The 16,578-nt window shown below is 49.2% G+C and overlaps 1 protein-coding gene across 1 annotated transcript in view; it reads right to left on the bottom strand.

Annotated features, from left to right (window-relative positions):
* Window positions 1–16,578, bottom strand: part of SH3PXD2B (SH3 and PX domains 2B) — a 70,094-nt gene that overhangs the window by 18,463 nt on the left and 35,053 nt on the right. Inside the window, exons 4-6 of the mRNA XM_017822864.1 lie at window positions 13,848–13,924; window positions 9,627–9,718; window positions 141–166 (exon numbers count right to left, since the gene is read on the bottom strand). Coding sequence (XP_017678353.1) covers window positions 141–166; window positions 9,627–9,718; window positions 13,848–13,924 — 195 coding nt within the window. The remainder of the gene's footprint in view (window positions 1–140; window positions 167–9,626; window positions 9,719–13,847; window positions 13,925–16,578) is intronic.

Below are 16,578 nucleotides of genomic sequence, written 5' to 3'. Positions count from 1 at the left end.
CTGTGCTGGGAAGTCCCACAGGGGAGCAAAGCAGGGGTTTGTCTTGCCATGGGGCCAGGCCCTTGCCCTGCTCCAGGAGACCACAGCTGTGGGTGAAAGGAGGAGTTGGTGTAACCAGCAGAGAGGAAAGGAGTCCTTACCAGACCTCTTCTTTCCAATGGGCTCCCTGAAAAAGAGAAGGAAGAGCATCAGCAGAGGGATGGGGCAATTGGGTTGTTGGTCAAGTGACAAACCACCCAGGAAAGCACAGCAGTGCTTGGCCCTGGTGGGGCCACTGACCTTCCTCAACCAGCTAATGTCTCCACGGGTGACATGGGGCACCACCCACCCTGCAAACAGCCCATCTCTCCCCTCCTTTCATTGAGTAATTTAATGTTTTGTCTTCCCCAGGGGAAGCCTGGGTTTCTGGCCTGGCCTCCTTGGTGGCTTGGTCTGACAGCTACAACTCCCACCATGTCACTTGGTGAAGGTGGGTGGATTGGGATGATAAGGCAGCAGTCAGGAGCTAGGGAAGCCAAAACCCTCAAAACTGATCCCAGCACAAACCACAGCTCCCACAGAAGTGGGTGCCAGTTTGAAAACAGACAAAGAGGGAAATACTAGAGTTCCTCCATGTCCCATGCTTCTCTCAGGGACAAGATTGGGGAGTGGAGGGAAAGGGGAAATCATTTATACCCCAAAACAGGACAAGTCATTAAAGTGTTGTTGAAAGGATGAACACCAGGGCTGTGCAGCCTTCAGGACAGAGTAAGCAGGAGCTACTGGTGGTTGTGAGGAGGCAATGGGGGAGCTTCAGCCCAAGTCCTCTCACTTTGGCTGGCCCGCTGACCGCACCACTGATGAGATGGCTTAGAAACTACTGGTCCTGGGTCCCTTCTCTATTCTGAATGTTGCCAAGAAACATGGTTGCTGAACAGCCTCAAACCCAGGGCACAAACACAACTCTGCAGGCACAATGAAATCCAAACCAAGGAAAATATGGGCCAGAAAAACCTAAAAAACCTCTGAGTAACAAACTAAGACACCCAACCAGCCTGAAATCCAAACAAATGCACCAGCCCTGTTCCCAGCTCAGCCACAGCAGTCCATGCTACCACAAAAGGGCTCTCAGCACTTTCACATAATTCACCACTCTGGCCTTGAAATGCTGTGGTAGCGTGGGCTGATGGTAACCAGTTCCCTCTTCACTTACAGAAGACATTGCTTTTCCCACTCCTCAGACTCACACATGTGACTGGTCAAGACCATCTGACCAAGGCAAAATATTCTAGTACAAGGAGATAATACATTGATTCTTGTTACTTCCAGGAGAAGTAACAAGCACAGAGCAGGGACTAGAGTTTCCAAGGAGGAAAACATTCACCTGGTGGTAAGAGGACTCTCCTCAGACTTTGAGCTGCCTGACCACTGCTTGGAAAAGTGGCTGGACCACCCCAGATGGACCACAGGAGCCCCTTCATCTGCTTATCATGTCCACTGGCAAAACTCTCCCTCCCTCCCTGTTTTCAGGCTATGCAGAGAAATCCCTCCATGCTCAGTGAGAAAGCCAGAGCTGGGCTATGCTTCATTCTCTTTCAAGCTTATCTGCATTTTCAGACTGTAATTAGCTGTAGTCATTTTATTCCCCTAGAGCCACGGGGTGATGTGGGGACTTGGCTGCCTTTAGGGCTCACCCATCCTGGGAATGTGTTCTGCTGGCAATGCCTTCTCCTCCCAGTCCCTCTCTCCCTCTGCACCTTAAACCTCTGGTACTCATCCATGGAGGTATCAATAAAATTAAACAAAATGCAACGAAGTTGGACCAGAAACAAATGGGACATTGTTACCTAGAAACTGTAGACTGTTGAGTTCAGAGATCACAGACTGTGCAAAGACCTGAATGCCATGTCCCAGGTACATAGACCAATGGAGGAATCTACTGGACAGAGCATCCCAAAGACACTCTATTTCTACAGAGAGACTGCACTGCAGAACTAAATTAAAGTTTATTAATAAGCCCCATTAAATTCATCCCAGTTCAATGGTACAGCAGGGAAGGGAAGCAAAGCAAGGCCAGATGAACCCACTGGAGATCAGCAGGTGGGCATGGCACCCTCATGCTGACTGCAGGGCACTGATGGAAATAACTTGTTTTTCCCCTGCCTTCTGCTAAACCTATTACTGTAACTCATCCCCCTGTTTCCTTTCACCGGCTGCTCCATCTGAGTGAGGGGGCAAGGAAGGAGCTGCAATTTCACTTTGCTGCTGGGTTGTTCCTGGCAGGGTTACAAAGAGCTGCAGGTCTGAAGACCAGCAGCCTCAGCCCACCACCTCAGAGAGGACAAGAGCTCAGACAAGACAGGAAACAGCAATAAACTCCCAGCAGCATCTCCTTCTCCTCCGATCCCAGTGGACCAGAGAAAGTCACGCATCAGAGCTTGCAGGCACGGCTTCCTGGAAACTGGAGGCTCCAGAAGAAGGGAAGGAAAGGCCACTTTGCCTTCCACTGTAAAACTCATTTAGCTCCAACCCCCACACCAGCCAGGCTGTGCAGATGAATCAGCAGCCACAGCACAATTACAAGGCACCAATACACAGCTATGGCTGTGTGCCACCAACCAGCCCCACAGAGCTTCCCAGGTGCTAAAACTCAGGAATGGTTCTCCAGGTGCTTCCCATAACATTCCCACTGATGGCAAGGGTTACTATGTGCCTGGAGTCTCACTTAAAGCTCTGAGCCAACAGGACAGTCTCAGTGGGCTCAGTTCAGTGTCCTTCAAGAACCTAATAATCCCCTGGAGCAATCCTGAAAGGAAACTTCTCCACATGGAGAACTCTTAGCACCAATTAATAATCCCCATGGCACTTTTTTTTTTTTCTTTTTAGAGAAAGAGGGTCAGGTTTCTCAAGCATCTTCTCTAGTGTATCAGACAGCATCCCTCTGGATCCAGTGACGGGAAGAAGTGAGGTGGGGAGCAACAAGGGTTCAGCAAGGGTGTGAGGCAAAGTAGAGAGCTTGGGAGGCAGGTTGAGAACAAACACAAAGATTTTGTTCTTCAACAATATGTAAGTGAACTGTTAAACTATTTACTGCAGGATGCTGGGGACACTGAAAGTCTGCATGGTCTTACAGGGTCATAATTCAGGCAAGAAATGTTAATTAAGTCATTAATTATAAAACCAGGTAAACCCTAAAAGCTAGAACAGTGATGAAGAAGAGTTGTTACAGGCTTGCTTGGCTTTAAACTCTTTTCTAAGGCATGTTTGGTGGCTGCTAGGCCAGGCAGGGCCCTGAGCTGCAGGTGGCCCTGAGGCTGCCATGTAGAAAAGCCTACCTTGCAGTGGGACTCATGAGAGGAAGGTGCCCCAACATGTGGCTCAGGGACCTCAGCACCATCCCTGCTGCCCCACAGCCCTGGCCTCAGTGAGCTCATGGAATAGGTGAAGGACAGTGGAACACTAACAGAAGGAAAATAACTCCAGCTGCTGCAAAACCACACAGGAGCCACATCAAGATGAGATGGATCTGAAGTCAGCATTCCCAGAAAACATCTCCCGCATAAAAAAACCCTCTCTTAGTAAAGAAAAAATTCCTTCTGGAATACAGTAAGGTCACCAAAATAGCTGTCAGGAGGTAGTTCATCTTCTAAGTATTCAGCAAGCTTGGAGATATTAGAAAAATTTATGCAGGCAAGAGAGACTGAGAAATGGGGGTACAACAGAGCTCTTGTTTGGGAGAACTGATGTTTAGCAAACGCTCCAGTGAGCTCTGAATGGAGCCCCTGTCCCCACACTCCAGTGCCAGGGCTGCCCCTGTGTTTAACCACTGGAGAATCAGCCAAGCTGAGCCCTCAGGCTCAGAAACCTGCTCTGTTAGCACAGAAACCCAAATGCTCTGCCCATGCAACTGGCACAAAGCGTATTTTTGCAGAATGGATTCAACCCCTCTGGTATTTCTGTCTGTTGTCATCTAGGAAAGATAGTTCTCAGCAGAAAGGGAAGGAGATGGCTATTTTGGAGCTGAGATCCTGGTGAATCTGCACGTAGGCATCAGGAGAACTGTGAAACAAGCAGTTCAGTACACAAGCTGTAATTTGTCTGGATAGCAGGGCACGACCCAAAAGCCACAAGCCAGCAAGTATCCAAACCAAAAGCCATCAATGCATGGATCTCTAGTTGACCAGCAAAAGCTCCTGGAATGGCTTCCTCCATGGGGCAGTCACTCCATCCTGGAGTAGGGACCTGAGCCTCCCCCCCCTTTTTCTAGTTCATGCCCCTTTTGTTCCCCAAACACCACACAAAGGTGACAAGGAAAACTTTTGCTCCTGGCACAGCTCAACTACAAGGAGAAGTAAGCACACAAAAAGCTACGGGGAAGCAGGAAGAAAAGACATTTGCTTAAGGAAGATACTGGCTACAAGTCTGCACTTCCAATTTATGGAAACGAGGGAAAGGAACAGATTTTCTCCCTGTTTTAATGATGGAAATATGCTTTTGTCAATCATCCTCTTCTGACACTTTGGACCAAACACAAAGCTTTTACCCACAATGGCTGCCAGTACTATGGTCCTGAGCAGGACCATTCATAGAATCACAAAATGGTTTGGGTTGGAAGGGACCTTAAGGATCATCTCATTCCAACCCTCTGCCATGGGCAGGGACACCTTCCACTAGACCAGGTTGCTCCAAGCCCCATCCAACCTGGCCTTGAACACTTCCAGGGATGGGGCAGCCACAGCTTCTCTGGGCAACCTGTGCCAGGGCCTCACCACCCTCACAGGAAAAAACTTCTTCCTAATATCCAATCTAAACCTACTCTCTGTCAGTTTGAAGCCATTCCCCCTTGTCCTGTCATTCCAGGCCCTTGTAAAAAGTCCCTCTCCCTCTTTCTTGTAGGTTCCCTTCAGGTACTGGGAGGCCACAATTAGGTCAGCCTGAAGCCTTCCTTCTCTTTTCCAGGCTGAACAAACACAGTTCTCTCAGCCTTTCCTCGTAGGAGAGGTGCTCTATCCGTCTAAACATCTTGGTGGTTTCCTCTGGACTAGCTCCAACAGATCAATGTCCTTCCCCCTACGAGAGACAAGTTGGCCCAATCAGATCAAATCAGGCCTGAGACTCATTTTAGCCCAGTTCTCCCTTCCCTGATTTATTGGGGTTGGTGCCTGCCTGGATTCCCTGTCAGTCTCCATGTGGGAAGCAATCTACTACTGTGACTGCCAGTGCCACCCCCACATCACTGCACAGCACCAGGGCTTCAAGGGGTTACTGACAGAGTAAGTGAGGCTGCTGCAGGAATAACCTCATTAGCAGCACACCCTTTCCTCATCTGGTCAGCTCTCACCTCATTTCCAGGCACCTTCCAGCCCGGATGGCACAGGCAGCCCCCGGCACTGAGAGCCCTTTGCTGATTCAGCAGCAGCTGGGATTCAGCTGAACCCTGGGTCCTGCCCATCCCCTGCTCCCTCCAGTGATGCTTTCCCTGGCAGGGAGGAGCAGGGTTACTCCCTCTGCACTTGGTCCTCCACCCCAGCAAAGAAAACATACACAGCAGCAGAGCTGAACTGCCCTTGAAACGCCCCAAAATCCTCTCCCTCCAGCCACGGGCTGTTTGGCAGAAAGAGCAGGAAGGCGAGTTGTGGATGTGAGCTCAGAGGATACCCAGGCATATATAAAGGAAGAAAATAGTTTTTAAAAGCTGTGCTTGTGCCCTCACTGGAAAAAAAAAAAAGGGTTCACAATCCAAAAGGTTCAAACCAGTAACTTAAGGTGTCTTATACCTGATGGGCTGCTCAACTACCAAAAAGAAAATAATGAAAGATGCTTTAAATTCGAGAGGTTTCTCCTGTCACCAGCCTCTGGGAAGCTCCACCAAGACGGCTCCTTCCCCACCAAATCCCACTTGTAACTGTGGGGAATGGTTAAATAACTACTCAGGAATATTAATAACTTATTAATAACTACTATTGTATTGTTTACTACAGAGTTAACCTGGGCTCCCTCATGTTGCACAGCCGAAATTCAGCTGGCGAGGAGAGCGAGCAGCTGAATGCCTTGACTCAGCAGTGGCTTTGTGCCCAGCCATTCAGACTTCCCCAGCCTTATTCCAGAAACTCTCTGCTGCGGTTAAAAACAGCTTCAAATTGAAAAAGGGTGGGTGGGAGGTAAGGGGGGTATGCACAGCAACTTCCCACCTCAACAGCCGGACATCCTGCTGCTGGTCAGACCTGCTGAGATATGTGGGGAGCAGGAATTTGATGACTCCTCTTCTTTGAAAATATAGGGATTCCATCCAACACTGAGGAGAAAAATCCCACATCCCCCCAGACTGCAACTTTCTGGAGATTTCTTTTTCCATAACCATTTCTCTTTTCCTTCTTCCCCTGCCCCCTTTGCATTGCTCAGTAGAGTCAGCTCTTCCAAATTTCCTCCAAATTCAGCCTCACTGACAAACCACTGGGCAGAAGCTGTTGAGTTATCCCAGTCCAGAGCTTGCTGGACAGGGATCCACATCACAAAAGCCACCAGTTGTCACTGCCAGTGGAAAAACTGCAATCTCCGTCTGCTTTCCTGTTTGAAGTGGTCTGTCCGGGCAGGAGTACACAGGAAAGTTGGGGATGAGGAAAGAGGGGATAGAGGAAGGGCTTCACCTCCCTCTTCCACCCTCCAACTGCTGGAGACTCCTGTCTTAACTCCACTTTTGGCTGTAATGTCCCACACAACTGGAAGTGATGGTGGAAGAAGGAGGCACAAAGTCAGTATTTGACCCTTTCCCTCTCCACAGGACAGGCTGGAGCTTGCAGAGCAGGCAAGAGATTGAGAAGGGCTGAGGAACTCAGCTTACAGGGATGGGATCCAGCAGTGACCTGTTTGTGTTGGTGCTCCCAACACCAGCACAGGGACACTGAAGGGAGCTGCACTGCAGGAAAGCAGAGAGCCCTGGCTTGGCCCAGAGAGAGCTCCAGTGCTGGGGAAAGCAGACACCACAGGGGCCTGGAGACAAATGCATGGGCTGTCCAACCTCCTCTTTCCTTTCCCAGACACTGCCAGATCCAAGGACTAAATTCACCCTTTGCAGCTAAATCGGAGCTCCACAGACTGCAGTCAGCTGTGGCCCCTGAAAGGGGTTTGACATCCTGGGGTGATGCAAGTTAGGGGGACCCTCATCTGCATCCCAGACAAAAGAGCATTCAAAGGCACATCCATCAGCACTCAAAGGCACATCCCCTTCAGTGCCACCAGCTGCCACTCTTGTGGGCATGCTGGGACCAGAGGTGTCAACCAGGGAAGCCAAGGGAGAGGACAGAGAGCAGGAAGGCTCCCACCCACGGAGCCCTGAGAGCCCTGAGAGTGGCTGCTTGGCTTGGCACCGAGCGTGCTGACCAGTCCTTTTACCCTCCCTCATTCCCGCCTTTCAACCACCCAACATAAAAATCTTCCCTTTTTTTTTTTTTTTTTTTTTTTCCCACTCCGTTCATGGCCTGGCTCTCTTTCAAATTCCCGGAGAAAAGTATTTATCTGCTGGATGAATGATGACATCCGGCCAAACCCCAGACACGCCATCACGTCTGATCCAGCCCAGCCGTCTATCACAGCTCCCATCTCGTTATTGGTAACCTGGCGACCTGCCAGCACTCGGGGCTCAGGAACAAGCTCCCACCAATCTCTCCAGAGGAGAGAGAGTCAAGGACTTTTATTAATTAGCATTTTGTATTGTAGCTAATAAATACCCCTCTGGCATTCAGAATGGGATGGGGAACACAATAGAGATGTCCTTGAGATGCTGTAGCATTTTGCTGCTGGAGGCAGACGGAAAAGAGCCACCCAGTAAGTCCTTCTGTGTGCTGCAAGCTTGCCTGCCCTCCCTGGAGAGGAGCATGCAAGGGGGAGGCATGACTACCACTGGATTCAGTGGTGCATCACCTGCTCACCCACCCAGAACTGCAAAGGCCAAACACTCACACAACACAGAGTAGTTCTGCACCCAGGAGCTGCCAAGTGGTGCTACAGGATGCTGTGGGATGTCCCTGAGGATGGATCCCACAACCCAAGCATGTGCTTGGGATTTGGTTTCGGGCTGTTGCATCTGGTTCCCCTTGTTTCTCAGACCCAAACCAGGGAGGTGATGAGGGACATGGCATGATTGCTGCAAGGACGGAGGGCTGGAAGCTACAGCTTCAAACACAGCCAGGCACAGAGCTGCACCACTCTGGGGCTGCTGCTCAGCACCCATACATCTCCCTCCACACTGGAATATGCTCCTTGTTCTGGCCACAGCCCACACCCTGCCTGGTTTCTGGCTCAGCCTATTAGACAAAATAAAGGTGAGGAAAGTGGGTGCAAAACTGAAGCAGCCCTTCATTCCACTATGGATGAAGGTGCCTCAGCTACAGGCAGGTTCCAAAGCTGACTCCTATTGCAAAGCAGCTCACCACCCTCACTCAGGGCTCAAAGACCCATGCACAGGCAGCACCCCACATCCCAAAACAGCCCCAGGGGCTGTTAACCCCCATGATACCCTCCCCCCGATGTCCTTGGCAAACTCATCTTTCTCCTGTGTCTCTCGCTTGTCCCTGAGGTGACGCCTTCCCTGAGGAATGACCAATGGGGTGGAAGGTTAAGTGGTCAGCAATGGCTGGGCAGGATGGATGATGGCGTCAGCTGACAGCAAGCAATTAGTTAATGGGCTCTGGGGCCCTCAGACCAATCTCATCAGTGACCACGAGCTGCAGGAGGAATGATGACAGGCCAGGCAAATAGTAACAGGAGCCAAAGGAGGAAAGTAGAGGTGGGGGAAGGGGGAATTGTGAGAAAGAACAAAAATAATCAAAAACCCAGAGAGAAGATACAGTCCACACAAGCATGATACTTAGCTGGAGACCTGACAGGCTCAGTCACTCCTCAGAAGACAAAAACAAAATGCCTTTATCTACCTCCACACCCTTCCAATACAGAGTGCTGTCAAATCAATTTACTGCCTTTTCTCTCACAATTAATCAGGCCTCCTCCATTGCTCAAGCCCTGGTAGAGCCATGCACTGTGTCACATGCAGCATAAAAAGAGAGCAGCATAGCAGGAGATGGAGGCGGCTGCTCAGATTTATGCTGCTTGTGATTAGTAAGAGATGGGTGGCTCCTGGCCAAAGCAGCTCATAGTCACAAGACTTATAACCACACAGAGTTGCGTAAGGGACGCAAAATTCCCTGCAAATGTTCCTCGGTTTGCATGGAAAGGCTCCGGAGCGTTGATATGGATGGGGCTCGTGGACCTGGCTAAGGGAAAGAGCCCTTCAAACGAGGCAGAGGTTCTTAGTAACCATGTGAAATGAGGCTTTTCAGATTGACCATGTTTCTGAAACAGGTACTTGCAGGTAGGAAGTGGCTCAGGAGGAGACCAGCACTTCATGGGGTCCCAGAGAAGTGTTTCCACTTCCCCACTGGAGAAGGCTAAGACAGGAGTTGTCTGACTGGTCAGAGGTGTCCACCTTGAGCTGCACAGCCCATGCTCCCTCTCCAAGAAAGTCTCCTAATCCCAGATCTGTGACTTGTGGGGGAATAGCTGATGAACGTCAGACTCACAGATATCAACAAGTTCAAGGCAGTTTGTGTTTCCTCACCATCCCAGAGGTAGCAGCTGCCCAACCAACTTACTCTTTGGGGGGTGTCAAGTCATCAGGTCGCGTCTCAAAGAATTGGAGAACCTCCTCACACTGGGAGATGTAGGGAGGCAGCTGGATCAGAGCCTGAGGAGGAAACAGAGACAACAGTGATGGGAAGCATCAAGGCTGTGCAAGAGGCTGGGTGAGGACAGGCCCTCGGAGCACAGGGGCCTGGGACATGGCATCCAGCTTGGCACTCACATGGTTCCTGCACACAGGAGCACAGATCCAGGCTGGGGAGAGCTACAGCAAACACACACCAAAGTGGAGCAAGACCCAGGGAGCCCCCTCAGTTACACTCACCACACGCAAGACTAAAGGAGAATAAGCAGAGACTGCTCAGGCCCTGCCTAGCCCAGCTCCAGCCTTTGGGGCAGATGTTCCCTTGCAGGGTAAGAGCCACAGGGATGTCCATCCTGGCATCCAGCCTTCTGACCGTGGCAGAGCTCAGTTTCCCAGCCATGCTGGGGGCATGGAGCTGTTATCCTTGGGAAAGGCTGGGCAGTTTACATGTGGCAAACTCCTAGTGCCATCAGCCCTGACCAGCACATCCCAAAAATGCTCCGCTGGGCAATGGCAGCTTGGGAAGAGGCAGGGAGAGGAGCAACAGGAGGCAAAAGCACGGACACCAGCTCATCAGGGCAAGGGCTGGAAGGCCACTATGCTGCTGTGGAATGGCAGGAGATACAAACTGCCTCTACTTTTCTCCTTTCCCTCTGAGGAAGCCTGTTGCAAAAAAGATTCAACAGTGGGACTTGCAGAATGAAAGTGGGTCTGGCTGGGGGGGCTGGGGGCAGAGGTTGGGGCAGCAATATTTGCCTTGGCCAGAGCTCTTGCAGGTCCTTTCCAACGTGGGCTGCAATGAGGGCTTTGCAGGACGGCAGCTGCCTGGCAGAGAGCCCTGCCTGCCCTCTGCTCGTGCAAGGGAATGGAGTCACAGGTGATGGCAACTGCAATAAGTAAAAGAACCTAATGCAATTAAAATAGGGACCATTTGAAATCAGGGAGCAGTGCTGCAGCCCAAACTGGAGCAGATGTTTAACCAATTTTCTGTATAATTCCCACTCCCCTCTACGTGCTGTCACAGCAGTCTCGTGACAGCAGTGTGGGCAACCAAACCTCCACTCATTGCTGCATTGGAGACGAAGCCACATCTGCAAAGCCCCAGGGTTACCACACAGATCAGATGTGGCTACATATTGACCTAACTGCTGGCCCCTAAAAGCCCTTCCAGCCATTCAGCAGACAGTCACTCACTGCCAGCACAGCAGACAGTCAGACCACTAATCACGGGCCAGATGCGAACAAGATCATGTGAGAGACAGGAGAGAGAAAACTACTCACTCCACGGCTTTTGGGTCCAGGGAAGGGCTATTCAAAGATCAAGTTTTGCATGGATGCCATTCCCATGTGGTATCACTTGCCATTCCCACATGGTACCACTCCCCAGTTCCAGCATCCCATGATCTATGCAATTCTCCCACGCCAAAATCACTCCGATTTTGTGGCCTAGAGAAAGCTCCATGTCCTCTGAAAGCAGGGGATTATCACAGAAAACACCTTGTGCTGGAAGGAGGAAAGACAAGACCCATATCTTGTTTCCTAGGACATTCTGAAGGAAGCCCACCCAGAGCTGACTCTGCTGGTACAGTGGTGGCTGAGTCAAGCAGGCCACCCTGCAATCCACCTGGCCATGGTCTACAGCAGCTACGGCCACTAAATCAGTGGCACAAATAGCATGATGTCTGTCCCACCTCTGGCTCTGCCACCCAAAGGAGTGAACTATGGAGGGCCATCAGAACGTGGCTTCAGTCCATGGTGTTGGAGGCACAGCAAGTCACCTCACCCACACTGTTGCCTGCAAGCCTGAGGAGAAAGGCTACTGACCAAAGACAGAAAATCCTTGTTGCATCGCAATCCATTTTCCAGGGAGTGAGAAAAGATTATTCTCTGGCAGTGATATTTTTAGTGGTCCACCCTGTCTCTTTGGGGTAGAGCACCACAGCATTGCAGCTCCTTCCTGAACTCTCCAATAACACTTTCTCAAAATCCTTGAGACAGAAGGAAGGCAGTTCCCACACCAGGAAAAAGACCAATAGATGTAGAACACAAAGAGAACAAACCGGAGAAATGGGACAGACCCTCAGTCCCCCTCCTTGTTATTCCTATGGTTGTTTGAAGTCTCATTTAGCAAATGACTGCTCTTACCAGTTGCTCTGATTCTTTTGCTGCTTTTCCTGCACCTTATCTTAAATTGCACAACTTTTAGTATGGTGGGACCTGAAACAGAGCCCTCCAGCAAAAACACTGCCTTGGGAATCAATGGTTCTCTCTCTTGCTCCTTTTCCCTGCTTCTACCTCAGATTTCACCCACCTGTCCAGGGCTCTCCCAGGGAACAAAGACACTCTACTTCCCTGGCAGCAGATGGCAACAAAGCAAAAATTTTTTCTGTGGGAACATGTTCTCAACATATGCACCTGAGCCTCAACTCTCCCTCAGCAGGGCTAAAGCTGGAGGAGACATTTTGTATTTCTGTTCTGTGCCACCACCCTCCAAGCAAGAGCAACATCCACCTCCAACGACAGACATGGCAGCAAGGGACTGGGACACTGCCCCTGCGATCTGCAGCATGACGTGCCCAAGCAGGGACATCTTCCTGCTCCTGATAATTCCTTGCTCATTCTGCATCTCTGCAGCCTTTCCTTGGTCCCACACCCACCCTCAGCTCAGCTGCTTTACGGTTAAGCAGCAGCAACTGGAAGGCCACGGCGAGCACAGTATTCCTTGGTAATGCATTAACGGGAGGAGGAGAGCCCAGCTCCCTAAGTGGGTCATATAACATCAGCCATTATGTTCCAGTTGTTAAGTCAAATGGATTCATTATATTTTATGCCATTAATGGCATTGTTCTGAAAGAGTCAGCAGCAGCATCTTATCACTTAGGGACTTTTTCTTCCCAAAAATTAAATTTACGGTTGTGTGCGTCTCTATGCAGCTGACACATTTCAGTGACTCACAAGACAAGGGGCTGATCATGCCTGGATGGAATCAAGCAGTTACTTGCACCATCAGCTTCCCCCTCGACAGCTCCAAGCACACCTTGTACATCTCCATCACTCCGCTCTCACCTGCTCTCCTGGCCTGCAGTGTTTTTTCATCTGCAGCCCCACTGCAGAGCTGTCAAGATGCATTTACTAATTCACCTTTATCCTTGTACTTGTTATTCCAGCCACGAAATCCCTTCCATAGGTCTGGCCAAGTCCCAAAACCCACAGCCTCTCCCACCATGCAAAGTCCCAGGACACAGTCACTTCCACACCTCCTGTGTCTAAGGAATGCAATGGATATTTCACCATTTTCTCATCTCCTCCCTTAGGTTTTGCAGTCTTTGCATATGTTTTCAACAGCATTCAGACTGGATTTTGGAGGTACCAGTCCTGCCTTCAGGCCATTTCATAGCTGCTGCAAGTACTAATGTCCTTCTTCGGCATGATGAGATCTGGCATACTTTATTTGTGGAAAAATAATTTTTTATGGACTTTGGTATTTTGTTTCCCCCCACCAAAAAAAATGCCCTAAAAACACAATTTCCCTTAAATTTAAGTCCAGTTTTATATTCTTCAAGAGTATGGAACAAATCGTCTCAGCCTTATCTCTGTTGGCTTCCAATAATTTTCTTCAGGTACAACTCATCTCACTCCTGCATAAATAACTGGTTTATGCAACCAGTAACAGGAGTTTACACCCCAGTTTGGAACCATCCCACCAAGAAAGTGCTGTCTTCTACATAAAACAGGAGGTATGTTCCAAATAGATGGGAAAGGCTCCCTGAGGAACTGAGTCCTACAAGCCTAGTCCTGCGCACAAGAATTTCGCTTCAAACCACCTGTACCAGACAGGACACAGCCAGGTCCTTTCCATCCCATCTGGAAAGCTGGTTCTGGTTTATACCAGACAAATACCAACACATCTTAGGAAAGGAGAAGACAAAGGGAAAGCCCAGCAGCATGTCCAAGCCCTCTGCATTTCATGAGGAGTGAAAAGTGAATGTTTTCATGTGGGTTTTCATCAAAGGAAGGGTTTGATAGCAGTGGATAACCCACACTCCCTGTTCTCCCAGCACTGGCACACCATTATATAGTATCAGTCAATCAGGATTGAGCTCGATCAGGTTGGGTTCATCTCTGGTGGATGTAAGAAACCTGCCCTTACCTTGCAATATTCATCAATAGGTATCAGGCGCTTGACTGCAACATCACGGATGTGACTCCGGCGGAAGAGGATCTTCCCTGAAACAGGAGAGATGGAGAGAGAAGAGCAGGTCAGCACAACACCCACGAACAACTCTCTTGAATCACTCTGTCAGGACCTCTTTCCTGTGTGTCCTCTTCTTGACAAAAGCACCGTAGCTCAAAAAAAAAAAGCCTATTCCCTCCCATAGATTAAACACCTTGTCAGAATGAAGCACATTTAAAGTGGCAAGCATGTTCAAGGAGAGAGAGGAGGAAACAATTACCAGCAAACTGCATCCCCATGGTCTCTTGCCAGTGTGGTGATGATGGAGGAGCAGCTCTCATCCAAGCACATGCCTGATACCTCACAGCTTGCTGGCGTGCAAGTACTGGGAGGACAATATTCCTGGCAAATGACATCCCTGCAGCTACCAGTGCAGGTGGGACCCTTGCTGAAGGCTCCCAGCTTGCTCAGGGCATCCAGGTCTAGTGTGGGCAGCAGCCAAACCAGAGGGTTTCTCTCTGTGTCACTCCTGTGACAAACTGGTCGTCAAAGCCACTGTGTCGGGACTGCAGCTCTGAGTCAGACCTATAGAATTTTCCTTCCTGTCTGGGGTTTATTTTTGTTCTCCATTAATGGGATCCTCTTGCCACTCTGTTTCCTTCCCTCTGGCTTGTGGTACGGGCCTCTTTCCTTTGAAGTCTAATGAGTCCTAAATGCTTCAAGCTGCTCTCAGAGGGAACAGATTCTTAGGCATTTAAGGAGACAAAAGCCATGAGCAGACAGTGAAACAGATACAGGTAGAGACTCGAGATCAAAAGGCTTGGTATGTGGTAGGATTTCAGACCACTTCCCAGAGCACCAGGAACTGGCACTGCTTTGCAACACAATCACCTGGAAAACTCCTTTTTGGGAAGATGGGTGGTAATGGAGTTCCCTCAAGTTCTTCCTGACAGTTCTCCAATATCACAGGAAACTCTCATCTCTTTTTGTCCCTGCTTGGGTTTCCAATCCCACCCCTGAATGTAGGGAAAGCAACGTGCCCATCCATGCAACCCCTTCACGTATCAAAGAGGCCACCAAGGGGCAAACCAGAACCCAAACTCCCATCATAACCAAATACCAGCACACCCTCTTTGCAAGCAACATGAGAACAGGGAAAAGCACTCTGGAGAGTCACACCATGGCTTCAGCCCTTACTGTGAGTCTTCACAGGAGCTGTGGCACTGCTCAAGCCAGAAGCTGGATCTTACCAAGCTACCCAAGAACAGGACATGGGAAAATGGCCACATGCTTATCGCAATTTTAAATCCAAGGCTGGGTGACCCTCCTCTGCTTCTCCCTGACTTGGCCAGGATCTGAACCACGCATGACTTGTGCAGCCTGCCAATGCATTTTTTAAGCAGAGATGAACTAAGCCAACCCAACTTCAGCTGGCAAAGAAAACGAACAAGAACTTTATGGAGGAGCCAAGTCTCCTGCTAGGCTCAGTTAATGCAGAATGCCTTTGAAACTGGACTGTCCAAGGGAGCACACAGCAAACGTACTCAGTGCTAGGTCTGTCCTTGCCCTCCAGTGACAGGCATGGGGTCAGACCAACTCATACCAGAAGGATTGCTCCTCATTTATGTCCTGTTGACAGCGAGGGGCTGAGACATTCATGGTGGGAAATGCTCTGCTCTGAAGTGCATTCCTTCTCAAAGCCTGCGAGAGCCAAGTCTGGCAGTTCTTATGATACAGTGAAAAAAATCACCCCTCTATTCAATCTGTCTTTTAGATTTTGAGGGTGAATAGCCTGGGAACACAGAATTTGTCTGGAAAGACTGGGAACAACAACCAGGTCAGAGCTCCATTCATTGCCCTTAGCAATTATTTTCCATCAGACAAGCAAATGATCAACAGTTTTCTCTTTCCATCAGCAATCACAGCATATTTGCTGCAGAGGATTCTATTTGAATGATGATTTTAAAAAAGATGAATGGATCACACTAGTTCTGTTGGCAGTAGTAAGGAATAGCTGTTTTGATTTTATGTCTGCCAAAATGAAATCACTGATGGGTGGGTATGTTATAAATGTCTGAAAAAATAAGTTCTGGGTGTGGGAATATTTAAATGTTTAACAAACATATGCTAGTGAATAATAATAATAAAAATAATATAGGTTTGGGGAATAAATACATCACCACAACTGAAGTGATCTTAAATTAGCCCAGGCATGGAGCATATGAACCAGCAGGAAATCCAGCTCCTCTCTTCATTTGCTCTCAATCTAGTATTTTTCAACAAGGAAGTTTATTTTCTAACAAAAAGCTGATTTTAATCAAAATGCCTAATTAACATAATTGCAGACCCTTCAATGCTGCCAAATACAGCTGTATAAATCCTCAACTTGAAAGGCAAGAGAGCACAGGAAACCACTTCCCTCCTGGAAGGGAAAAATGGGCAACTTGCTGGGTCAGTGAGATGCAACATTTTCCTGGGCATGTTTTCCTTAGACCATACCTAAAAATGGGAATAACAGTGCTGTCCACCAGGGCTTTTCACATAGCCAAGGACTATATAACACAAGAGAAACACATTGCATTATTCATTTGGTCTCTGCAACACTTAGCACTGTAGCTCCAGAAGTAGCTGTGGCTGCCCCATCCCTGGAAGTGTTCAAGGCCAGGTTGGATGGAGCTCTGAGCAACATGGTCTAATGGAAAGTGTC

This window comes from Lepidothrix coronata, unplaced genomic scaffold, assembly GCF_001604755.1.
Source record: "Lepidothrix coronata isolate B3197 unplaced genomic scaffold, Lepidothrix_coronata-1.0 Scaffold100, whole genome shotgun sequence".
Taxonomy (NCBI): Eukaryota; Metazoa; Chordata; class Aves; order Passeriformes; family Pipridae; genus Lepidothrix; species Lepidothrix coronata.
Note: the sequence above shows the minus strand (reverse complement) of the source record. Positions and strands in the feature narration are given on the sequence as shown.